Source organism: Cyberlindnera jadinii, assembly GCF_001661405.1.
Source record: "Cyberlindnera jadinii NRRL Y-1542 unplaced genomic scaffold CYBJAscaffold_2, whole genome shotgun sequence".
In the NCBI taxonomy this organism is placed as follows: domain Eukaryota; kingdom Fungi; phylum Ascomycota; class Saccharomycetes; order Phaffomycetales; family Wickerhamomycetaceae; genus Williopsis; species Williopsis jadinii.
Genome location: NW_017963653.1, coordinates 884,716 through 908,212, shown reverse-complemented (window position 1 = coordinate 908,212; position 23,497 = coordinate 884,716). Strand labels below are relative to the sequence as shown.

The 23,497-nt window shown below is 45.9% G+C and overlaps 12 protein-coding genes across 12 annotated transcripts; 4 read left to right on the top strand and 8 right to left on the bottom strand.

The window, feature by feature from the left end:
- Positions 1–1,235: 1,235 nt before the first annotated feature.
- On the top strand, positions 1,236–3,047 carry CYBJADRAFT_171439 (tetratricopeptide repeat protein; the record flags this gene model as incomplete). Its single annotated transcript, XM_020216221.1, has 1 exon — positions 1,236–3,047. The coding sequence occupies one exon, from the start codon at positions 1,236–1,238 to the stop codon at positions 3,045–3,047; it is 1,812 nt and encodes a 603-aa protein (XP_020072566.1).
- A 940-nt stretch (positions 3,048–3,987) lies between these two features.
- Positions 3,988–5,027, top strand: CYBJADRAFT_166250 (uncharacterized protein). Its single transcript, XM_020214418.1, has one exon. The coding sequence runs from the start codon at positions 4,123–4,125 to the stop codon at positions 4,954–4,956; it is 834 nt and encodes a 277-aa protein (XP_020072565.1). The 5' UTR covers positions 3,988–4,122; the 3' UTR covers positions 4,957–5,027.
- Positions 5,028–5,902: 875 nt separating this feature from the next.
- Positions 5,903–6,211, top strand: RPP2B (ribosomal protein P2; the record flags this gene model as incomplete). The annotated part of the gene is made up of 1 exon (XM_020212282.2): positions 5,903–6,211. A coding segment is annotated over one exon (309 nt), but the record flags the coding sequence as incomplete, so codon positions are not given.
- A 37-nt stretch (positions 6,212–6,248) lies between these two features.
- Positions 6,249–7,145, bottom strand: CYBJADRAFT_166248 (uncharacterized protein). Its single transcript, XM_020214417.1, has 2 exons — positions 6,911–7,145; positions 6,249–6,842 (listed from the first exon to the last, which is right to left on the bottom strand). Exons 1-2 carry the CDS (start codon positions 7,065–7,067, stop codon positions 6,337–6,339), a joined length of 663 nt encoding a protein of 220 aa, XP_020072563.1. The 5' UTR covers positions 7,068–7,145; the 3' UTR covers positions 6,249–6,336.
- A 2,558-nt stretch (positions 7,146–9,703) lies between these two features.
- On the bottom strand, positions 9,704–10,337 carry CYBJADRAFT_166247 (uncharacterized protein). The gene has a single exon (XM_020214416.1). The coding sequence runs from the start codon at positions 10,183–10,185 to the stop codon at positions 9,964–9,966; it is 222 nt and encodes a 73-aa protein (XP_020072562.1). The 5' UTR covers positions 10,186–10,337; the 3' UTR covers positions 9,704–9,963.
- A 2,774-nt stretch (positions 10,338–13,111) lies between these two features.
- EFT1 (elongation factor 2) lies at positions 13,112–15,896 on the bottom strand (the record flags this gene model as incomplete). The annotated part of the gene is made up of 2 exons (XM_020216806.1): positions 13,112–15,636; positions 15,893–15,896. 2 exons carry the CDS (start codon positions 15,894–15,896, stop codon positions 13,112–13,114), a joined length of 2,529 nt encoding a protein of 842 aa, XP_020072561.1.
- A 349-nt stretch (positions 15,897–16,245) lies between these two features.
- On the bottom strand, positions 16,246–17,955 carry VPS17 (retromer subunit VPS17; the record flags this gene model as incomplete). The annotated part of the gene is made up of 1 exon (XM_020212491.1): positions 16,246–17,955. The coding sequence occupies one exon, from the start codon at positions 17,953–17,955 to the stop codon at positions 16,246–16,248; it is 1,710 nt and encodes a 569-aa protein (XP_020072560.1).
- A 258-nt stretch (positions 17,956–18,213) lies between these two features.
- Positions 18,214–19,131, bottom strand: CYBJADRAFT_171432 (uncharacterized protein; the record flags this gene model as incomplete). Its single annotated transcript, XM_020216220.1, has 1 exon — positions 18,214–19,131. One exon carries the CDS (start codon positions 19,129–19,131, stop codon positions 18,214–18,216), a length of 918 nt encoding a protein of 305 aa, XP_020072559.1.
- Positions 19,132–19,284: 153 nt separating this feature from the next.
- On the bottom strand, positions 19,285–20,628 carry CYBJADRAFT_171431 (RNA-binding protein; the record flags this gene model as incomplete). Its single annotated transcript, XM_020216219.1, has 1 exon — positions 19,285–20,628. One exon carries the CDS (start codon positions 20,626–20,628, stop codon positions 19,285–19,287), a length of 1,344 nt encoding a protein of 447 aa, XP_020072558.1.
- Positions 20,629–20,842: 214 nt separating this feature from the next.
- On the top strand, positions 20,843–21,787 carry SER2 (phosphoserine phosphatase; the record flags this gene model as incomplete). Its single annotated transcript, XM_020212481.1, has 1 exon — positions 20,843–21,787. The coding sequence occupies one exon, from the start codon at positions 20,843–20,845 to the stop codon at positions 21,785–21,787; it is 945 nt and encodes a 314-aa protein (XP_020072557.1).
- Positions 21,788–21,831: 44 nt separating this feature from the next.
- On the bottom strand, positions 21,832–22,707 carry ABZ2 (aminodeoxychorismate lyase ABZ2; the record flags this gene model as incomplete). The annotated part of the gene is made up of 1 exon (XM_020216218.1): positions 21,832–22,707. The coding sequence occupies one exon, from the start codon at positions 22,705–22,707 to the stop codon at positions 21,832–21,834; it is 876 nt and encodes a 291-aa protein (XP_020072556.1).
- Positions 22,708–23,011: 304 nt separating this feature from the next.
- Positions 23,012–23,488, bottom strand: CYBJADRAFT_124285 (uncharacterized protein; the record flags this gene model as incomplete). Its single annotated transcript, XM_020212531.1, has 1 exon — positions 23,012–23,488. The coding sequence occupies one exon, from the start codon at positions 23,486–23,488 to the stop codon at positions 23,012–23,014; it is 477 nt and encodes a 158-aa protein (XP_020072555.1).
- Between the last annotated feature and the right edge of the window lie 9 nt (positions 23,489–23,497).

The window sequence follows — 23,497 nt, the reverse complement described above, 5'->3', positions numbered from 1 at the left end:
AAAGAGGGTTTTCAAAGCCGGTGATCAACTTTGTGACCAATTTAGTCCCCCAAACAAAATAGATGGTGTCATAAATGGAAAGCTTGGCTCCTAAGTGTTGCAAAACACCATATGGGAAAACTATTTGGCGACCGTTAGAATTCATAAGACTACTGGAACAAGGGGGTATAGATTCTTGGGGCTCTTGTTAATTATATAATTTGACTTCGGGTCCTGAACTCAAATACCTGAGATGTGGAGGTTGGGCAATTGAAGAGTTTCCACTGGTTATATGCGCTGTACAATGCACATTATACGCCCAAGGAATGCCAGTTAGTCAACAATCACTCCATGGTAATCAGCGGGCCAGAGTATGGAAATGAAATTTGACTTCCAGTTGCAGATAATACGCTACAACACAACGTACAGGTCAATGTGAAACTGAAGTCTGCATCCTCATGCATGGTGGGTCATTCATAAAGGCTTCCGAATAGCTTCGAACCAATATGCCGCTTACTACCAAATTTCATTATGAAAGACAGCTTGAACCTACACCTATCCCCCCATTTTGCAAACTCTTGACTTGGCTAACTCATGACTATACAGCGTATGAGCTAGATCATTAACCATGCTCCAAACAAGCAAAAATTAGCACTGCATATGTAGTGTGTATTATAAATGCCCTCACCAGTAACTACGTCTAACTGGGTGAGGACGTACGTACGTACATACATATATGTATAGATGTATGCATGCAATGCATATGTTATATATAAACACAAACATTTCAGGTAGTGGAAACGCCATTGCTTGGAAGTTGGTACCCATGTATGCACAAATATTTGCATAACAAATGCCCTGGTGCTGTCTACAGCAAAAAGGTCTGCATTTCTTATGCGTATATGTAGCATGCTGCATCGTGTAAGGGCCGACACTGTGTATCAGTTACATATAGGTACATCTTATGTTAGAAAATTACCATGTTGGTGCATATTGCATACGCAAGGTCTAGTATATATGTATATTATTGCATATGATCTCTGCAAAAGGTAAAATCTGCATCCATTCCCACATATGTACATATGTACGCCTATGTATATATCAATCTTCCAGGTTGAAAACTAAAGTCAACTCGGCAATGTGAATTTTGAAGGGGCGGTTCCATTTTTTAAAAATGATTTGGAATTTGACAAATTCAGTCTCTCCCTCTTGCTTTCTACCAACTACAAGAACTGAAACAACATTTCTCAGCTATAATGGTGAAACGTTCCTTGTCACCTGCTCAACAACCAAATAAAAGAGTTCATTCTGCTCAAGATGAACAACAGGAGAGAGATTTTGCAACGGAGGCCTCACGGACCTGGTATGTTCTAGGGAAATGTGCACTCACCCTTGAACTTATTCCAGTTGCTCTCAAAGCATTTGAATCATCTCTGCGTTTTGTTCCTGATCTCCCTGAATCTCTTTTAGGCTTAGCTACAACGCTGTGTACCCAGAAGGAGCCACAAAGGGCTCTTGATTTGCTGTTGGCTGCGCTTCAACAACATCCTCGTTTGAATAACGATTCTGCAATATGGAGAGAGATTGCCGGTCTTCACTTTTCATTGAAACAATACGATCAAGCATACCAGGCTGCAAACAGGGCACTAGGGCTTGTGCCAAATGACCCAAAAATCCTATTAATATCCGCTGATGCAATGAGCCATCTCAATCCTTCCCATTCACACCACTTGTACCATACAATTCTATCTATGGTTACTCAAAGACGGACCACACCAGAAGAATGCGATATTGCTCGTCACTGTCATTACAAGCTTGGACTGATGGCAATGACCGATCAAAACTGGAAGGCTGCCGTTTCAGAGTTCCAAGCAGCTGTTTCTTTTGCTCTTCAAGCTAACGTCGATGCAGAACTTCTATGGTGCCTCCTTGCCAATGTTCGTGAAAGAAACGGTGACATTGAAGGAGCACTTGCCGTGTGTCGTGATGCAATTCAAGTCTCTGGACTTACCAGAAGGGTTAGTCTTATGTTTGGATACTTGTCTCTTGTTTCTTTCAATCAACATCAAGAGGATCCAAATAATGCTATCAATCTTTTAACTCCTTTAACTGCCACCAATTACGACGATGAAATGGACTGTTTAACATGGTATCTTTTGGGTAAGGCGTACTCACTCGCCGACAATCCACGTCAAGCATATGATGCCTTCCAATTCTCTTTGAGAAAGGGCAGAGACTCATCTCTACCTTGGCTAGCAGTGGGAAGCCTGTATCTTAAAATGGGACAATTACCAGATGCACTTGCTGCCTACTCACAAGCTGCAAGACTCTTGGTTGATGATGGCTCTCTTGTCAGCGCCATGGCATCTGCCTCTGCATGGGATGGTCTAGCGTGTGTTTATGAGCGATGCGATGACCAAGCCATCGATGCTGCCGATGCTTACGCCAGAGCAGCGGCATGCTATCGTGCTGCTAATGAAATGAGAGCGGCATCGCAAGCTGAACAAAGAGCACATTCTCTTCAAGCTGCAGCCAGGGGCGAAGCACCTGTCCCGTCACTAAGACCAATTCCAGAAACTCCTATGACATTGTTGCGTGATATTGTTATCAATGCTATCCAAGATTCATTCGATACCGAAGACGAGATGTCTAACGAAAACTCCAAGAAGTTCCATCATCTACCGTTGCCTCGCGGTAGCTTGGCTGGAAGCACACCTACGAGAACCCCAACAGAAAAGGAAGTTACTAAATGGCCAAAGCAAGGCTCTTCTCAAATACCTTCTGCCCAGTTAACACCAGCAGTTCCAATGCAGAGACGGTTTAGTCAACATCGCTTGTCGCCTGTACAGGCAACAGAACCACCACCACCTCTTCTTCCACAGTCACAACCACAAGCACAGCACCAAATGGGCCAATTATCACCAATGCAAGCTCAACAGTTTGCCCAACCACCAAGAGTCTTGGGCTCCCATCTACCTGGTCCTTCACATATTAAGCAAACTGTCGGTCCTCCTGTTCGGCCGCCGGTACCTATGGGATATTACCCTCCAGGAGTTGTCTGGAGATGAGGTGGGCCTATTGATTATTGCTAGTAAGATCGTACAGGCTTCGATCCTTTTAATATGCTAATTTATGAACTGTATCTCAACTTTGGTCAAGTATTCATCAGTTTTATCAAGTTTCATGTAGATGATTGTATTTCCTTCTTCTTGAATGTTCATTTGAATGCGAGTTACATAATGGCCATGACTGCTGCACCCTTAAGCTATCCTAATGTTATAACAGCACTGTAATTTGTTTGGTCTGATCTCCCTGCTTCCAACAAAACATGTCCATTTCCAGACAATGCCATTTGGCCCATAATTACAATGATAAGCCTTTGATCAAGCAGTGACTTTAAGCAGACAGACTAGGTTACATTTCTACTTGCTGGCCCTGTGTCCAAAGAATTGAGAAATGCGGTTCAAAGTGACCAACTGGTACTCGATCTACGACCACTGCTTGAGATTCCACTAAGCTGTGTACGTATTGATGCACTATAATATATCAGGATCCCATGTATGGTGAGCTGGTGCCGAGTTCAGTACCAGCTGGCTCTGTTTTCGATTCCGTACTCTATTCCTTTCGCAATAAGTGAAACGTCAAATGATTGCTTCAGACTCTTGCCAATGTCACTCGTATATATACCTAAATCATACAAAGTACACACATCCCCAGTCCACGGTGCATAAGCCAAGTCGCACCTTTGAGCGTCTGTAGATGGTTTGCATCTCCAGATTCCTAAAAGGGCATACATTTTGGTAATTTCAGACGCGCATCGTACGCGATTGCGGTCAAAGGTTTAAAAGGAGTTTTTTTTAAGAAAATGGCTTCAAGACGCGTGTGGATTCTCGTGCATGTAACGATTAAGGTTATAAGCTGATTTCAACTTCTTTCCCGTGAATATATAAAATAAACCAACCTTTCCCCAAAAAGCAAGGGAAAAGCATTCCTTGTTGATATAGCTCCCATATACACTTCGTGCTGTGTTTGATAGAAAGCAACATCCATCTTGGAACCTCTATTTTCCATCAACATATAACACTGTTCGAATCGGATTAATCCCCAACATTACTGCTGCACGGGCCGTCATAGTTCACCCAAATGTTCAAAAGCAAAGGATCACAGGGAAAGAGCAAACACTGGAACATATTTTCCAAGGCAGAAGCTGTAAAGCCTGTTATTAACCATGCAGGCTGTATATCAGAGATATCCCATCAGAAGCTTCTAAAGGGATCACCAGCTGGCTTGAGTTCCGCCCAACATCGTGGTCACGTTCGTGATAACAGTACGAGCAGTACGCACAACCGTGTTCAGAATCGTCAGTCTACAACGACTTTCCCTCTCAGAGAACCAACAAAGAGAATGTCACACCAACGCAAGTTCTTGTCGCAGCATGACTTCAAACAACTCAAGTCACAGCATGATAAAGCTGACCCTAAAGAGCTGGCCTTTTACGAAAAGCTATTCAACGCTGACGAGGAGGACCATGATGATGGGGACTTCAACTTTGTCGATTTACAAGAAGCACCTGTTCTTGAAGAGCCGATAAAGAAAGAACCAGAGGTGAAGGACAACCTCTCTCTTGCGCTGGAAGATTATAGACTCTTCACCAAACAGCAGCGCGCTCAAGAATCAAAGCGTTCATCAATGCTGCCGAAAAGTCTCGACGATACAGAAAACCAGACTTTATCCACACACTCTTCCACGCCAAGTTTGGCAACGTTTGAAAGCACGATGTCGCATTCATCCAGCATTCTAGAAGTGAGCCATTCACTATGGGTCGGGATGTCTGAAGATGATGGCTTTGAGAAAATCCCGGATGATTCCCTCCAAAGATTTGATGCAATTTCTGCATTTCAAGACAGCAGTGACCTTACCTCTTGTCGAAGACATGACTACGGATCAATACACAGAACTAGCCTTAGCTTTGTTTGATATTGATGACATCACTAATGATAGATACATATAGACCAACAGACTCTAATCCAAACATTAACGAACCAAAACACAGATACTGTAGTGGGTTAATCGTTGCGTTGTGTAGGATGCTACACTGTGAATCCTACAAGGTTTATTAATGCAGATCATCTGTCTGTATTGGGGGCTGGCCCGGCGGGCCCTTACAAAGGCAGCACAATGGCCGGTCAGAGACACAACTGGTGGCACTTCCAATGATCCAGAGCAAATATACCTTGTTATGAGACTTCGCCATGGAACACAGACTTAGCCTAGACCGTGCAAACAACTAGAGGAATAAAAATAGAAGGCTTCAACAGGAGGCTCTCCACAGAGAAAATCGAGATGTGGATGTTCCTGGTACATACATAAGGTTCTGGGCAAACAGCGCGTGCGCTGTACTGGGTGACACTGCAGCGCTAACTTTGAGCAGCGCGCGCTGAACTTCCAAGGCAGACTGGAGGCGGGTTGTGGCCCCTTTCACAGGCTCGGGCAATAAGGTTGAACGACGGTCCAGCTAGCAGACTAGGCGCAGCAGCGAAGATGGCTCAGATTTTTTTCTTGCGATCGTGTGCCAACCGTTTTTGTTGTGGTGTACGGATGGTGACTGTGCTTTTTGTTTTCGGATTTGTTTTGCCTGTTTACACACCTCTAGCAGCAGGATCACTTGATCCGAGGGGACGCAACATTCGCTAACGCTGACGGAGGTCACATGTTAGTTTACCGGATTTAACTTTACCCGCGAAGTTTACCGCGCTGTGATTGTTGGTGGTTGTGTCCGGTGGGGGTGGAAAATTTTCAGAAAATCAATGAACTAACATCATCAACTTTTGTATTGAAAAACTTTCTTCAAGGAATAGTCCGCTGACACTTTGCCCGCTTAAACTGATTATTCTATTATCCATTAAAGATGAAGTACTTGGCCGCTTATTTGTTGCTTGTTCAAGGTGGTAACGCCACCCCAGCTGTTGCTGACATCAAGACCGTCTTGGAGGCTGCTGGTATTGAAGCTGAGGAGTCCAGAATCTCTGCTTTGTTGGAGTCCCTCGAGGGTAAGACCTTGGACGAGGTTATTGCTGCTGGTAACGCCAAGTTGGCTTCTGTTCCAACCGGTGGTGCTGCTCCAGCTGCTGGTGCCTCTGCTGGTGCCGCTGCTGAGGAGGCCGCTGCTGAAGAAGAGGAGGAGGCTAAGGAGGAGTCTGACGACGACATGGGATTCGGTTTGTTCGATTAAACTCCCGGTTTGTTACTAAAAGTTTATTAAGTAATATCTACGTTGCATTCTCTTTTTCACTTTTTGACAGGCTTTTGTAGTTATAGGAATCCATATAACGACAGAGCAAAGCAATTGGAATCCACCTATAGCCTTTTACTCTTGAGTAAACTCCTGATTTTGTCCTTCCTAGGTCCTTCCAGGCTAGTTAACCTTTCCAGTGCAATAATGGCCTTTGCCATCTCATCTCGTTGTTCATTGTTTGGTGGCATCAAAATGTTCTGGATGTTGGTTCTTGACCCGAGCTTTTGACGAATTAATCGACCATAATTGGATAGAAGCTGTTTCTTTGCTCTTAATCGCTGTATATTACTCACTTTCTCCTCAAGCTCTTGTCGTTTGACATTATAGAAGTTGTATTTGCTCCCTTCTACTTCGGGAAGCGCGTTGACAGATTCCAAAACGTCATTCAATACGTATAGTTTCTCAATAGGCTGTATGTTGATTGGGATATCGACAGATTCAACCTTCCGGAGCGCATTCATAGACTCCTCATCCCGCTGTTTCCAAATCTCTTCAATCTGATCACCAACTTGTGATATAGCTTGTTTAGAAAAGTACAATTGAACATGGCGCCTCAACTGGTGATTTACTACAAATGTTAGATCAACAGACTAAAAACACAAGCTGCAAAGGAACCAGAAATGGAAAAGGACTTACTTGAATGCAGTGCTGACTGCGCAGCTTTAGAGGAGTACCTGTGCTTGTTTGCCAGACGTGATAGCTTTGTGTCGAGTCTAAAAGGCCCACCAATACGTGCCACCTGGTGGTTTATCAGTCGCAAAAGTGTTTGGTAATCTTTATATTGATCGCTCATGCTGTTCCGCTAGATCCTGTGAATAAAGTCTGGTTATACGAGCGTTTGGGTGGCACAGTGATCCTGACCAGTTCGAGCGTTAGGCCTTTGTTGTTTGTTTTTGTTTTGAGCTGATCCGATCCTCCATGCCAAACGTAAACATTGGACTTCTGTGATGTGGTCCATACCGTAGCTTACTAACGATTTGCTTCATGCCGACAGGCGCCGTAGTCCCCGTTCTCAAAGTTCCGACTCTACATCAAACCAACTCGCAGCTCCACTAAAAGCAGCGGTGGGACTCGAATGCAATTCCATGCAATGGCGTTTTTCCTGCTCGTACATTAGCTGTAATTCTTGTACAACTCAAACACTCAAGACGAGCTTGTGCTTACAATGTGATCACTGGGTATGAACAGTTGGAAATTCCGATGTGTACTCCTGTTTCGTGCGCTTATAATGTTCAGGCTTGTTCTTATACATAGCAATTGAGTGAACGAACAGGTCCAAACAATTAGGCACACCCACAACACTGTAAAAGTTGACCATGCAATGCTAGCAAAAGCACCAAACAAGCACGAAAAGTGATTAGCCAATATTCCTCCTATGTTTATATTGTGGTTAGATGTTTCTTGTTATGGTCACAATCAGTGCTTCACTTATGAACATGTCTTTCGTAATGCATCATATACGCATTCCATTATTTCTTTTTCATGATGAACACACGGGCGGGGGATGGAAGGTTCAAACTTTGAGGGTGTGATACTGAAACTGCACTATGTACCTCTACTTCAAAATCGTACCAGTGTATGCCGGTAATCACCAGCAGTCGTCTTATTATCTATACCGTTCCATTGTTGGGCCAAACCAAGTTTATAGTCCGTTTAGACTTTCAAAAGATCTTTCACATCACTGTCAATACACATAATCTACTGGAGCCTGTCAAAGTCAAACTGGTGGGTTTTCCCCATCTCTACAAAATACATGGACCCAGATACAGTTGTTTAGAGATCCCATTGTCCATACCCAATGTCCATACATAGGTTATTCAATTGACGGGTTCAACTGTTTTCCGTTCATTCCAAGCTTCTAAGCTTCTCCGGATATTATTTGTCGGAGATCGGTTGATGCAAAGTATAAGTGCCGACTTTACACATCTGTCATGTCTTATTCATTTGTATACGTCCTGTCTGCGTCCGGTTGAAGGCTGGATCTTCTCTGCATCAAAAGCAAACAGCATGTAAAATTAACGAGACTAACCCCATGCGCAACACACAGGCTGTTTATTTGTTCAGGCGGCTCTATCCGTACAAAAGCAAATCCCTATGGCAACTTACAGTGACGATGATGATGATGATGCTGTTGTTATGGTTGCTTTCCTATTATGATTGAGGAACAGTAGTGAAAGCAGTACTACTATTCCAGCCATATCTTCTTGCAAAGTTCTTATGCGATGAATCCTGATAATTCGTGGACTGGTTTCTAAAAAAGAACCCAAGATATTTTAGATATTCACTTCTAAGTCATGATCGCTTCTCAAAATTTATGTATGTTTTCTAAAGTTATTTGCGTTCTCTGCAAGGTAAGATCATCTGATATATCCTGTATTTCACATATAATGGTCACCTTTATGAGCACTATTTGTAATTCATTATAGATGCCCACAGCTGCAGAGATCGTATTTGATAACAACCTGTGTCAATAGATTCACGGTAAAGGGTAATCGACCTTTACCTAGGTGAATTGACAGCCGTCAAAGTTTCTACGGATGGTCACTCGTTTTACGTTTATAATTAAAATCACCAACTACTTACAAAGATGTCTCTGCTGTTCGGACATCAACTAGCCAATTCCTTAGTAAGCCAGAGACTAGCTCATTATATGAGCCAGCATTCATCTGGAGTTATTCTTCTTTACGGAGGGAAACTATGATCATTTACTGAAGATTATTTAAGGCTAAGTTTGTTTGTCCCTGTAGTCAGGAAAAGGAATGTTCTTTGACAGTTTTTGTAGTACGTTCTTACAGGTGAGCAGATCTGGAGTCAACAATTTACTAAAGTAGTATGTGATGATCCTCCCACCCCTTTCACCAGGTGCTCTATGCTTCAACTACTCTTTCTGTATGTAGTTACAGTTTGTCATTTGTATCAAAACTAAGTCTTGGAAAGATATCCACTGGTATTGTTAAGATACTTCAACTTGTAGAATGGTGTAAATATATGTCCATATGAAACATTACTCTTTGACAGGTCTTTTTTTTGAAGTGCCTGTGATATACATTGAGAAACAAACACTTCCAATAAGCTATAGGTTGAAACGTTGATATGTGGTGCTTCAAAGACACGCGTGTCCACCCTTACGAGAAACTGGCTTGTGTTTGTCATCATTACGAAATCAACTTCACCAAATCTCATGAGATTACCAATCAATGCCCAGATAGGTCGGCTTCTAATACTTCATCAGCAACAAAAATCAGAAACTCAACACGCACATCAGCATTCTCAATTCACTTGATAAAAAGCGTTCAAACTGTGATGGAAATAGATTTGTTTTGTCAAGAACCAGGTCTTAGGTAAGCCTCTCTTCATTGTAATGCTTTTAGAAGATTCCAAGCTACAGAACTAACTAACTCACCATTGCTTATCTTTCATGTCTTTACTCTTGACACGGACAGTCCTTGTTTGAAGCCAGTACGAGAGTATTACAGTGGAGGCAGGTAGACTGTGTAGGTACATGTACGGCCTCTATGGGTCAGCACAAACACTGTTGCAGATAATGACAAGGCGGTTTTACATTACCCCTGGGATGTGAAATGAGGTTTCAGCACTCGAATGGGTTCAAAAAAAAAGCTCAACATCAATAACGGTTACAGTTGCTCTTGTGAAACATCTTCAGAGAATGGAGGGAAGATAAGTGCTTTTCAATACGGAAGAATAGATACAATGGGCTGTAGACATATTCCGTAACTTGAGATGGACATCTTCCTGTAATATTGAAAGAGCTTACTTTGTATAAGAGATACAAACACGATGTATAACATCAGCACTTTGTCAATCAGATCTAGCAACCTCACTGGAAAAAACCTCGTAGTCATCTGCTTAGCGTGCTGTTGTTGATGAAAGCCATATGTTTTACAGTCCATTCGATTGATTGGGTGTATGGTTCGGAAGAACAGCAAAAAGGTAAACAAACCACATCCCGGTAACGGGTGAAAAGTGACCCCATCCTCAGCTGGCCTTTACACACGCTACCCATTGCTTATTACCCACATTCCGTGTCTCCCTCACTGCCCACCCTACCCACCTCTAATATCCAAAGAGGAAAGGAAAAAGAAAAGTATAACGCCATGTGTCCCGTCAATATGGGATCATCGGTAGTCACAGACGCGGTCGGTGTTTACGGCAAGGAAACAACAGCCGGACGGCTGATGCTGTCACTGCAGGCCTGGGACTCATATCATCTTCGGATCTTTCCAAACCCAGTCTTTCCATAATTATTATCAGGCTTTAACCAGCAAAACCTAGTCCTTGGTTCACTGAAAGTCTCTGATAGTCCCTGGAGTGATGTGGGAATATGTGTGTTTGAAAGATCATGTACAGCAAAGAGATTACAGCTCTGGAACTTCAGGTATAAACCGGTTGGCCTGAATTTCCTTGGGCCCCCTCCGTACGTACATACGTATAAACATACATGGCAGAAAGCGACATGGGAGGGAAATCAAATCACAAAAAAACTGCTCTTTTCCCTTATACACCCTCAGTTGATAGTTTAAAAGTACTCCCAGTTCCCTGTTTCGAACACTAGTGCAGTGGGGACACCCTGGTGGAGTTTTGGTGTTCTCAGTTGTGACATCTGGTCTTTCCACATCCAATACTTTGTCTCAACGCCAGCAGCCTACTTGAAAGAGCCGGAAAGCCCATCTTTGACAATGGACTTTACAGTTAACGACAACAGAGCCACCTCTAGTGCCTCTGAATCAAACAACAAGCTGATAGGTGATGTTCCTAGAAGTGCTGAAGAGACGAAAACTGCTTATAAGAATCTAATCAAAGACAAAGTTTTAAAGCCGTCCAAACTTTCAAAGTACGACGCAATTAAGGCTCATCACTCGCATTTAGTCATTAGAGACTCACACTACCTTATAAAGTCACCGACTTCTTTCATCACATGTGCATCGTGTCACCGTGGGCGTGTTCTCAAGATTAATACAATAAAGGAGCTCTCTACAGAACAAATTCTTTATGAGATTTATTCAACCATTGGAAAAAACCTGTGTCAAAAACGGAGAAACGCAAACAGAAATAACCAAGTGTTACAGCAAGAGCAGATCACACAGCACTCTTTTGCAAATAACCTGGATTCAAACCATCAGATCTTCCACCATCAGCAGCAACAACATCAGCAGCAACATTTTCACGCACAACAACATCATCAACAGCAACATATCTCACATCAAAACCAACAAAATCAACACCAATCTCAGTCCATGTCGCATAACCTTCAAGCTCAGTCATTGCCACTTGTACCAATGGTTTCATTGCCAAACACATATCCTTCCTCAGTCTATCCACCGGCTATGGGCACCTCGTACTCTCTTCCAACTTCGCTGCCACAGTTGCAAGCCTCTCATCAGACACATAAGATGCCTTCCTTTGAGGATCTCTTCACTGATTTTGAGCCTTTGCAAAACCTTCCACAGTTTGCGGAGAATATGACTATTCCAACTATTGGATCAACGATTAAAATTACATCCTTCACTTTGGCCTCCTTGTTTCATGCCCAATCCAATTTCCCTGCCAACTTGGACTGTTTCTTGTCAATGGCCTTGGAACAAAACTTTGGCTTGTACACCAACGACACACTCATCGTTGCGTTACCCACGTATGCATGCACTATGTTTGTCAAAGATCCCGAAACCAATATCAGCCACTTCAGAAATGACGAGAACCTGCTAAGGGTGTTGAACACACGAATCCATAACTTTGTGCAACAGAGTGACTTCAATCTGCAGAATCTTAAAATTGTGATATATTTCAACTGCTTCAACGACACAGTTTCGGACAAGCTTCATGAACCGCCTCTCAACACGTATGTCGGCAATATGTACGTTCTGAGTTCTTTCCAAACGATGAGTGACTCGAGCCTGACCTACACTGCTGCCAGATATGCTTACAATCAGAGCACAAATTGGATCGATCCAGCAGAAGAGCTGGCCAAAAATAAGTTATTCAACGAGCTGGTGATCTCCAAATTACAGAACGAGGTGTTTCTCTCCACTAATGAGGTTCAACTCGGCACACACATCAATCAACAATGCTTTGAAAAGAATGCACACACCACTGTCATCACCTTCATATCTGACGAAAACTTTGTTGTGTCGGCTGCTTCGAGCTTGTTTGTGGTGTGTTACATCTCTGTAAAGCTACTGAGAGTCTTACTCGGAGAAGATGGCTTGCAAATGCTGGCATACCAGTCCAACGTTCATTTCAACTCCAAGTTCCACATTTACTTGTTGAAACTCATGCTGGAACAACTGGAGAGCAGACGGAACGTCGTTGGCTGATTAGAGGAACAAACCTTCGGGTTAATGAGCTTGATAATTAGCCCCTCAAATATTATGTTGTACTATATTTTACAGAAACATGAGTATGATCTTCCGAGATGTTCCCAGCTTCTACAAAGATTCAACTGTAGATCCAGTACCGGATATCACAGCCGAGGTTTGGGTGTCTTCGCTGTGCTTCATCTTTCGGCTTCCATTTCAGAAACCTCAGCTACAGGCTTTACATCAGCAGTAGGCAGAGAGCTCTGGAAGAAACTGACGGTTAAGACTGTACTGGAAACACGGTCCGAGATGAGACCGTTGACGAAGCAGCTGCCAAAAAATATCGTACGGAGGATCCTTTTAGGTTTTATCACCAACGCACGAGTCCCATGCAAATGCAAGTGTAACTTATACAAAGTCTAGGAGTTGCATAATAGTTGAACCTAGAAAGGCTACAAACGATAACAATTTATGTTCAGAATCGGTTAAAAATTGAATTGGACGTATACAACTAAAACTCAGCTTACAACTTGTCGTAGTACTCAGTGTATGGTGGAACTTCCTCCTTCAAACCTTGTCTCTTACGAGCAGCAATGACAATCTCACCAGCCTTAGAGGTTGGGTCAAGTGGGTCAGTACCCAAAGTAGCCCAGTGGTCGAACACCATCTGTGGGAAAGCTTGACCACCAGTAGCTTGTCTCAACTCACCGGTGAAACCGAAGGACTCGTTAACTGGCAAGTAAGCCTTGACAGTGAACAATGGAGTACCTGGTCTTTGCTCCTCGGAGATGACTTGACCTCTCTTCTTGTTCAAGACAGAGTAGATACCACCGACAGCGGACTCTGGACATTGAATCTCAACAAGGAAGACTGGCTCTTGGATTCTTGGCTCAGCCAACAACATAGCAGCGTAAGTAACTCTTCTCATAGTTGGCAAGATTTGACCAGCACCTCTGTGGATAGAATCAGCGTGCAAGGTAACATCCATGATGTTGAAACGGATACCACGCAACTTCTCATCCAAAATTGGACCAGCACCGGAAGCCCAAGCGAAACCAGAGACAACAGAGTCCTTGATTTCAGACAAGTATTGGACAGCCTTGGTTTGGTCAACAACAACGTTTGGACCGGTACCTTCTGGACCGAAACACCAGATCTTTCTGGCATCAGTGACATCCCAACCGAACTCGTCAGCCAAGACTCTAGCACGAGCCTTGAAATCGTCTCTTGGGGAAACCTTACCGGTCTCAATAGCGACGGAAACCTCCTCACCCAATGGCTCGGCCTTCAAGTAGATACGGTTATGTTTGTTTGGAGACTTAGACAAAGCAACCATGGAGGACTCACCCTCAACAGTCTCTCTGTAGGAGACAACTGGTGGAGAGATCTTCAATGGAACACCAGCGTGATCGTTCTCCAAATCTTGCAAACAGATCTCCAAGTGCAATTCACCAGTAGCAGCAACAATGTGCTCACCAGACTCGTTCATTTGACACAAGACACATGGATCAGACTTGGACAATCTCTTCAAACCTTCAACCAACTTTGGCAAGTCAGAAGCGTTCTTGACCTCAACAGCAACTTGCACAACTGGGGAGACAGAGAACTTCATAACCTTCATGTTGTGAGCGGTCTCGTTGGTAGTAAGAGTACCAGACTTCAACAAGAATTGATCAATACCAACCAAACCAACAATGTTACCAGCTGGACAGTCATCAATTGGCTCGACGAATCTACCCATCATAAGAACAACTCTTTGGATAGCCTTGACGAACAAGTCCTCCTTCTTACCTGGAACGTAGTTTGGACCTTGGATTCTAACCTTTTGACCAGACTTAACAGTACCAGCGAAGACACGACCGAAAGCGTAGAAACGACCCTTATCAGAGGTTGGAACCATCTTGGAGACGTAAAGAACCAAATCAGCGTTTGGATCACAGTTCTTGATGGATTGACAGGTAACGTCATCAGATGGACCTTCGTACAAAGTGTCAGCTCTGTAGAATTGAGCAGTAACTGGGGATGGCAAGTGGATGACAATCATCTCCAAAAGAGCATCAGCAGCTGGCAAGAACTTCTTCATAACGATCTTCAACAAAGCCTTACCTTCGAGGTCCTTCTCGTCACCCTTCAAGGTGATCTCCAACTTCTCCAAAAGCATTGGGATCTCATCCTTCTTGAAGTTCATGATAGCAGAGAACAATCTGAAGATTGGGTCCAAGATGAACATGTTGAAAGCACGCTCCAATGGCTTACCATCGGCGTCTCTGTCCTTGTTGGTCCACTTCTTGGTCTTTGGGTTGAAGTAAGAGTCACCCCACAATCTCTCCATCATCTTAGCTCTGTCAACACCAAACTTCTTGGAGTATCTGGTAGCGAATTGACGGACAGTGAAGGCCCAACCGTGCAAACCGGAACCGAAGGCAACGGTACCACGCTCTGGGTAAACTTGGACATCACCCAAAACCTTGTCAGTGTAGGTAGCAATGATAACGTTGGCGGATTCAACAGTTCTGGAGAAAGATTGGTACAAGTCCTCCTTGGTGACTTGCAACTCAAGCAAAGCTCTGTCAACCTTGTTGATGACGACAACTGGCTTGATTCTCTCACCAAGAGCTTGACGCAAGACGGTCTCAGTTTGGACACAGACACCTTCAACACAGTCGACAACGACAAGAGCACCATCGGTAACACGCAAAGCGGCAGTGACCTCGGAGGAGAAATCAACGTGACCTGGGGAATCGATCAAGTTGATCAAGAAGGAGTTACCAGTGGTCTTTTGCTTGATGTCCTTGACATCGTCGTCAGAGATCTCAGAGTAAAGGGAGATGGCAGTGGACTTGATGGTAATACCACGCTCCTGCTCATCCTTTCTGGTATCGGTGAAACGAGCCTCACCAGCCTTGGCAGCAGAGATAATACCGGCACGCTGGACAAGGGAATCGGTCAAGGTAGATTTACCGTGATCGACGTGGGCAATGACGGACATGTTACGAACGTTGGTAACAACGTCCATCAAGGCACGCATTTGATCAACTGTGAAATTCACTATCAAACCGCTTGTTAGTACTGCTTCGCTCACCGCACATCCGCTCGTCTCCTCCTCTCACGGGTTGTCTCCCTGTGGCCAACCACATCATCGCCACCCGCCAATGCCCGCAAACAATGCGCAAGCACAGACCGCCAGCTTCAAATCACCACAAACCACAACAACCACACCCGCCAAACCACACGGGCGGCAGACACGCCGCGAGAGGACAAGCACACGCAGACAAACAACCGTCGCTTCAACGTCGATACTCACCCATCTTGTTGTTTTAATTATGGAGATTACGATAGTGAAGGGAACTATTTCAAAGAAAGAGAAAGAGGGAAAAGGGAGGGAAATTTTTTTCTCTTCCCTTCGCTGTGTTGTTTTTCGTCTGCGAAGTGGAAAAATTTTTTCATGCGCCAAAGGCCAAAAACCACAAAAGCACAAAATTTTTAACGGCAATGAGCCGGTACGCGCACGCACAGCGCACGCTCCCGGTGCGGCCACGCTGGGACCGTGCTACGGTTCCCGGGGCGTGCGGTGATGGTTACGCAGCGGAGGGCTACACAGGGCAGCTCAGCGTTGGATGGTTGGTGGTGATACAGTTCAATTAGATACACATGTGGTTAGAAAGTGCTGCCTCCGAGCAGAGAGGCTGCGTTGCGGGCATCGAGCGGCGTCTCGTCGGCAGCGTCGTCTGGGGCCTGAGCTTGTGCTGAGTCGTGCTGAGCGTCGTCGTGTTCCATGGCGTCGTTGTCGTCGTCGTTGTTCAACAGATCACGGGAGACGTGTGAGACCTTGCGGTCGCCGCTCCAGCTGTCGCCGTCGAGGGTTTGGCTCGACGTTAGCACGTTCTTGGTGGTGAGCGGGTAGGACTCTCTGCCGAGTCGTGCGAGCCCGCCGTTCTCGTCGACGAGCCTGACGTCGATTCTGACCTTCTCCAGCACACGCAGCTTGCGTCTCTCATGGTCGATCCGCTTGACGACAAAGTCCCTCATTATGGCCTTGATCTGCTCGTCCAGCTGCGCCATGTACTCCTTCTTCTCGATGAGCATCTCCTCGGTGATCCGCTTGATCTTCTTGGAGAGCTCGTCCTCGTAGCCTGTGGCCTCCTCCAGGGATCTGATCGCCTCGTCCACTTTGATGGGGTTGATGTCCCTCTTGTTCCTCAACTTGCGAGCGGACTCGTGCTTCACCTTGGTCGTAGCCTGTGCGTTGATCAGGTCCCGCATCAGAAGATGTCTATTTGTCAGGGCCTCCTTGATGATGTACCCGTCGTTTATAATGCCTTGTAATCCATCACCGAGTGTCGCCAGCTCGTAACTTCCCATCACACTATCCAGGTCCCCAACCGTGGTCAGAGTCTTCCCAAACTTCTTCCACATGTTCTGCATACCTGGATGTGTTGTTTCCAGCACGCAAAGCTCTGCGATCATGGCCCCGAGTTCATTCTCGTGCTGTCCCAGTTGTCTCCTCAACTTGGATAGCTTCTCCAGTTTCTCAATGGAAGATTTGGCGTTTTGGTACGTGGATTTCACCAAGGGCCTGAACTCGGCCAACTCCAACACTTCGTCATATGGTGGCTGGAACTGTTTCAAAGTCTTCCGCTTCAACCCCGTGGCTGGCAGCTCAGACTTGTGAATTGGAGAGTACGTTCCAAAATCGCTCTCAACAAAGAATACAAACTCCTCGTTGCGAACCAGGATTGGATTCCCCGTGATTCTGCTAAACCACACCTGGAAGCTGTGAAGCGTTCTCTTGTAATCCTCCTCGTTTAGAATACCGAAGTTCGTATATGCCAATGGAATAGCTGGAACAAAGCACTCAGGGTTAGCACCGTTCAGGAACTTCCAGAAGAGATGGAACTCGGCATATGACTTCTTAACACCCTTGTACATTTTCTTCCGGAAGTGCGTGATGTTCGTACTCAGGTCGAATATCACCGCAGGGTTCTCCTTCTTGTTGACTAACGACCCACTTCTCTCCAGGCTCGTCACCTTCACCGTGATGGTGTAGAGAGATGGGTCCTCACATCTCTCAGGGATAAGGGTCAACGTCTTAGCGCCTGGTGCACTTTCCGTTGGCTTAGCGTCCTCTTCTTCCACCGTGTCCTTTGAGCCAGCTGTGTGTGACTCGCCATCGTCGTGAGAGCCGTCATTGACCTCGCTGTCTGGCTCAGCAGCGTGTTCTTCAACTATCCCTTCATTTGGTGGGGTCTTCGGGGTGGTGGCAGTTGCGGCGGACGAGATCGCAGAGCCCCCCAAAACGGAGCCAGACGGTTCGGCAAACGGATTGTTATCGAACTCGTCTGGATCATAGGGAATCGTAGAGGTCATTGGTGCTGTTTGCTTGCTCCTAGCGGCCCAGTAATGAGGTTCAATCTCTGTTTGGACATAATAACAAAGGGGGTGTTGTGCTGGTGGATCTTCTCCGGGCAGAAAAACACACAGTAATCGCCGATACGATCTGTGTGTAATTTGTGCTGCCGTGGGCTACGCGGTGGGACACACAGGCTACGCGGGAGGACACGCAGGCTACGCGGTGGGACACACAGGCTACGGGGAACCACAGGCTCAAATCCACTCGCTAATGCTTCAATTATAGGAGGACTTCTTCTTGGTCCAAATGCCACTGAGGAAGCCAACAAGGGCAGTACATAGCACACTTGTATCGTCGATGAGTTCAGCGTTGACGTAGAGCATGAATTCAGTCGGGTTCTTTGCAATGCCTCCAACCTGGACCAATGCGACCGGGATGCTTGTAGGATCAACTTCAAACTTGTCAAACTTGTATAGGTAGCCGTTCGCAACCCATTTGTATCTGATGCTGCCTCTGGAGACCTGGAACGTTGCCTGACGGCGTTCAGCGTTGTAGTATATCTTCAACTTGTGTGAGCTTCTCTGGTCTGGCTTCAACAAGTCAAAGGGCACCGGCATCTCAACCGTAGGGCCCAAGTCATGCCTGTGAATCGCCCTGTTTGACGTCAAATCAGGGTCAATATAAGGTGTTATTGGTATACTGTAGCCAACGGGATACACGAGTGGCCGAGCAGGCGAATGCGTGCCAATATGAGTTGGCTCTGTAGCACTGGCCGTGTTCATCAGCGAAGGGCCCTGTGGTTCCCTCAGAAAGAACACCATTTGATCATCGAGCCAGTTGAGACGGAACTTTGTGATCAGGGCAATCTCCCTCTTCTGGCTATCCGTTAGAGTCCACTTGTCGTAGAAAAGCCATCTCCACCACGACTGCATCACCTGGTTGTGGAAGGTATACGCAACACTCCCAGTCAGGTCTATGACGGCGTACTCCCAGGCAACACCGGGCTGCTTCATCACCCTGAACCTCTTGCAATTGTCAAAGTCCAAGGGGAAATACTGCCTTCTACTCTCAAACTCGATGTTCTTCCGGATACGCCAATGCCTCAAAAAGGACCACGCTATTGAAACTAGCGAGCCGACAACACCAAGTGCAAGCATGAGCACTGTAGGCAGCTGGCCACTGATTCGGTCCATCGTGACACTTGACAGTACAATTGGCTTCCAGGTGCTTCCTCTGTGGTGCCAAAGAGGTCTTCATCATGAACAACAAGGCATAGGCACAAAGGCACAACAAGCCATAAACACACGCAGTACAATTACACAAAACAACACACAGTTTGCATGCTTTCAGCAAGTGTTTGTGTCTGCTGGAGACATGGGCGTTGTCAGCCGGGCAGTTTCGTCCCAGTGCATCTCCAGTGGTGGTCTTCCATCCAACTCCACTTTCTCCTGGAGGAATCTCTCCGCGTAATGCCTATCAACAAACGTCACCTTGATGGAACCGTCATCACGCTTGGATGATTCAGAGACGTACTGGTGACCAAAGACACCGAGGGCTCTTTGGAAACCTTCGTCGTCTGGGTCTGACAGGCCCTTAATAACGAGGGTTTTAGTGCGCAGGTCCAGTTTCCTGTTTGGACCAGCGAACGAGTGTGGTCTAGTGTATGGTGAGAATCCTGTATACCCACCACGGCCTCGTCCTCGTCCTCGCCCTCGTCCTCTGCTATGGCTCGACCCTCTAGTGATAGCAGGGAACGCGTGTCTTCCTTCCAGCCTGGCCTTATCCTCGTCAATTGCATGTGGTGTTATTCCCTCTTGAACCATCTTGATCTGTATCTGTTCAACTTTAGCTCTAATCTGCACCTCGTTCTCTGGATGGGCAATGAGTTCCTCTTCCAGGGACTTCAGCTGGGCCTCGAACCCTTCGAGCATCTTCTCCTTCAGTTCGATAACCTGCTTCAGCTTGGCATCGTGCTCCAGCCTCTTGATGCGCTTTTCTTCGAACTGTCTCTGCTTCAACAGTTGCTGCTGCTTGAACTCCTCCATGTTGAGGGGCTTCTCTGCTGGTTCCGGCTCGTGCTCCCGTCTAAAGTGCACCTTGATGAACCTGTTGTCGAATATGGGCTGTGGACTGGACCAGGCCTTCTTTGCAGACCTGTGGTCGCCAAATTGCAGCACAGCTGCTCTGAGCGAAGTATCAACGACAACGTTGTGGACGTCGCCAAACCTCGAGAAGAACTCTCGCAGCTTTGAGCTGTCGAGCTTATCCGACGGGAGGTGTGTAACGACAATCTCCGTCGAGTTAGGAACCACTGTCTTGGAAATCAAATCTTCAATGCCTCTGGACTTCCCCTGGGCCTGTTGCTTGCTCTGGCCAGGTGGAAAGTCACGTTCACCATATTCTGAGGCGAAACTACGCTCTTCTTGTAGCTTGCCCTGCTCAGCCGGCACAAATGACCTCTCCATAACACACTTCACAACCTCCTGTGCAAACGACGCTGGATCGTGGACAAACACATCCAGCTCCGTGGATAGCACGCCCACGAGCCCGTCATCAGCACCGTGCTCGTTGTTCAACAGCGCAATGACATAGTCCGCCAGCACATCTGGCTCAGCGTCCGAATTGGACTCGGCCTTGGACACGATCCACGCCTTCAGCAGCTCAACGTCGTCTCCTTCAATCCGGGCCATCCTTCACGTCAACAACTGCAAATGGACTCAAGACAACCGTGTCGCTGTTGCTAGGCCCTTCGCTATTTCTTCCAAGTCCCAAAAGTCCCAAAGTCCCGGTCCGGAGAAATAGAAAGCGAAACGGACGGAAAAATTTTGAGCATCACCAAGGAGACGGAGAAACACCCACACACAGGGACTGAGACCACATTCAGGAGGTGGAAAACTAAGGAAGATGTCATACGTTCTCACTGCGATTGCCAGGTCGCCAGACGCTGAGCTGCTGAACAAACTGGAGGAAGTTGTTGAGGGCCTTCCAATCACCATCAAACACACGAGGGTTCTGTCGACGGACCGGGCGTACGACTTTGAGGTGGACGTTATAAGATCCGAGGTGTGGTGTTCATTGGAGGGAGAGGTTGTTCCTAAGCTGAAGGATGAGCTGAACAACATTGTTCTGCCCGGCGTTGACTTGATCTTTCAAAAGAACGATGAGTTTAGACAGCAGAAGAGGCTGTTCTGCTTCGATATGGATTCCACTCTCATCTACCAGGAGGTGATTGAGCTCATCGCTGCGTATGCCGGTGTCGAGGCTGAGGTGGAGAAGATCACCACTGCGGCGATGAACGGTGACATAGACTTCAAGGAGTCGCTTGCGAGACGCGTGAGCCTGCTGAAGGGCATCGATGGTACCATTTGGGACGAGTTGAAGAAGAAGCTGGTGTTTACGAAGGGTGATTTTGAACTTGTAAAAGGACTAAAGGCAATGGGCTGTAAGTTGGCCGTCCTGAGTGGTGGATTCATCCCATTGGCCAACTACGTCAAGGAGACTTTGGGGTTGGACTATGCCTTTGCAAACACTTTGCAGACGGAGGTTGATGACCAGGGGAAAACGGTGTTCAATGGTAAGACTGAAGGATATATTGTTGATGGAGAGAAGAAGGCAGAGTTGACAATCTTCATCGCTGAAGAAGAGGATATCGACTTGAGATCTGTTGTTGCCGTCGGTGATGGTTCCAATGATTTGCTTATGATGGAGACAGCAGGGTTTGGCATTGCTTGGAATGCAAAGCCAAAGGTTCAGAAGTTGGCTCCGGCAAAGTTGAACACCGATCAAATAAGTGATATCTTCTACATTCTGGGCTTCAGTGACGCTGAGATTGCTGAATTGACCCTATAGCTGGTCACCGATGTATATATTAAAAATAATACAGATATACATACTTAGAAGGCCAGCGACAATGATCTATCGACGATTTTACCCTTGACTACTCCAATGATCCCGTTGAATAGCAAGATATCGTCACCAACTTTAACATCCTTGAGGTTGATCTGTGTCTCTTGGATAAGGCCCTTGGATAGTAGCATGTGCCTCACCACTCCACATAGACATCCAGATGCCAGCACTGGAGTAAACCATGTCTCAGTGAAGGTTTCCGGGTCAGTTCTCTTGAATGCAACGTTTGTAATTGAGCCTTCCGTGATCTGGTTGGCACTGTTATACAGCAACACCTCCTGTGGCTCTGCAAAGCCCTTGATTAGCACCCTCTCCCTTGCGTCGTTATACCTTTGACGTCTTGTTGTTTTGAAAGAGGTGAAAGGTGAAATCATTATAGGCTCAACGTCGAGGAACACGTTCCACGTTGGCGACGTGTAGCTCTGCAGAGGGTTGAATCCGTCAAACAAGTTTAAGCGAACCGGTATTTGGGTAACATCAATGTTCATTGAGCCCTGTTTATCGATAGTCAATCTCAATTTGTAGGCATTGGACTTGTCCAAGGGCTTCATAACGGTGTTTAGTTGTTCCAAGAGCTCGTCCCTGGAAACCTCATATCCAAACTTGAAATACATCAGCGAGAGGTTAATCCTTCTCAGGTGCTCCTCAAACAGAAAGAACAACTTGGAGTTCTCATCTTTATCGTCAAAGGCAATCACAGAGTCGATGTTGTCGCTTAAAAGTGGGTCGAATCGTATCGTGGAGAGGATCTGGAAGTCCTCATCGCCGGTGTCAAACTCAGCATCTGTGTACACAGCTCTGAGGACGCTGGCAGTTTGTTCGTATTGTGCCTTCTTGGAATCGTCAACGTCTTTGGAACCCATCGGTGTAGTTATGGACGTCCTTAATGGTTGTTTCTGTATATTTCATTATGGGTTTAAGTAGTGGAAGGCCCGACGCCTCGGATATTTTTCACTTGAGAGTTGGTGCCTCACAAGCTGACGCTACAATGAACAATGGCAAACTCAACAATTGGTTAATTAACATATCAAATAAAATCACAATATCATGGCTAGAGATCAGTGATCACTAACAATAGAAGGCTGTAGCAAAGACAGCGAAGGAAAGAACGAAAATACAGATATAACCGAACCAGAACAAAACCAGAAGCAGCGTGAAACTTCACATTCAACCCACATGATCAGTCATAAACGTTCTTCTCAAATCACATCTCTTGTCGCCGTGAAGCTTGATGACAAACTCTAGGGCCTCCTTATCACCCTCATCGGCTTTCTTTAACAACTCGTCGTCTCTCTTTGTCCAAATACCATGGATGTCAACTGGAGGGTTTTGAGCAGTTTTCAAAAACTGTTCAATGTAATCTGGGATAAGAGTTAAGTCACCACATACACTGGCAATGATGAACATACCAAACTTCTTTTGTATACCAGCTTCGCTGTACAAGGCATTGATCAACTCTTCGGCTTCTTCAGAAGCAAAGTTACGTCCGACGATTTCCCTGATTTTGTCAACAACGGTATTCAAAGGATGGAATTCAAAGAACTTTTGGGTGACCAAATCGTCAGTCAATTGGTTTTCAATGTTTGGATGGATATTAGATGCACTTGCTGCGGCAACTGCTGCTGCTGCTTGAGATTCAAGCATACCAGCAAT

Excerpts from the sequence above, each read along its gene's own strand:
- CYBJADRAFT_166250 (XM_020214418.1), top strand. The coding sequence starts at position 4,123 with ATGTTCAAAAGCAAAGGATCACAGGGAAAGAGCAAACACTGGAACATA.
- CYBJADRAFT_166247 (XM_020214416.1), bottom strand. The coding sequence starts at position 10,185 with ATGGACTGTAAAACATATGGCTTTCATCAACAACAGCACGCTAAGCAG.
- CYBJADRAFT_166248 (XM_020214417.1), bottom strand. The coding sequence starts at position 7,067 with ATGAGCGATCAATATAAAGATTACCAAACACTTTTGCGACTGATAAAC. Across the intron at positions 6,843-6,910 it reads GCAGTCAGCACTGCATTCAA|TAAATCACCAGTTGAGGCGC; the intron begins GTAAGTCCTTTT and ends TAACATTTGTAG.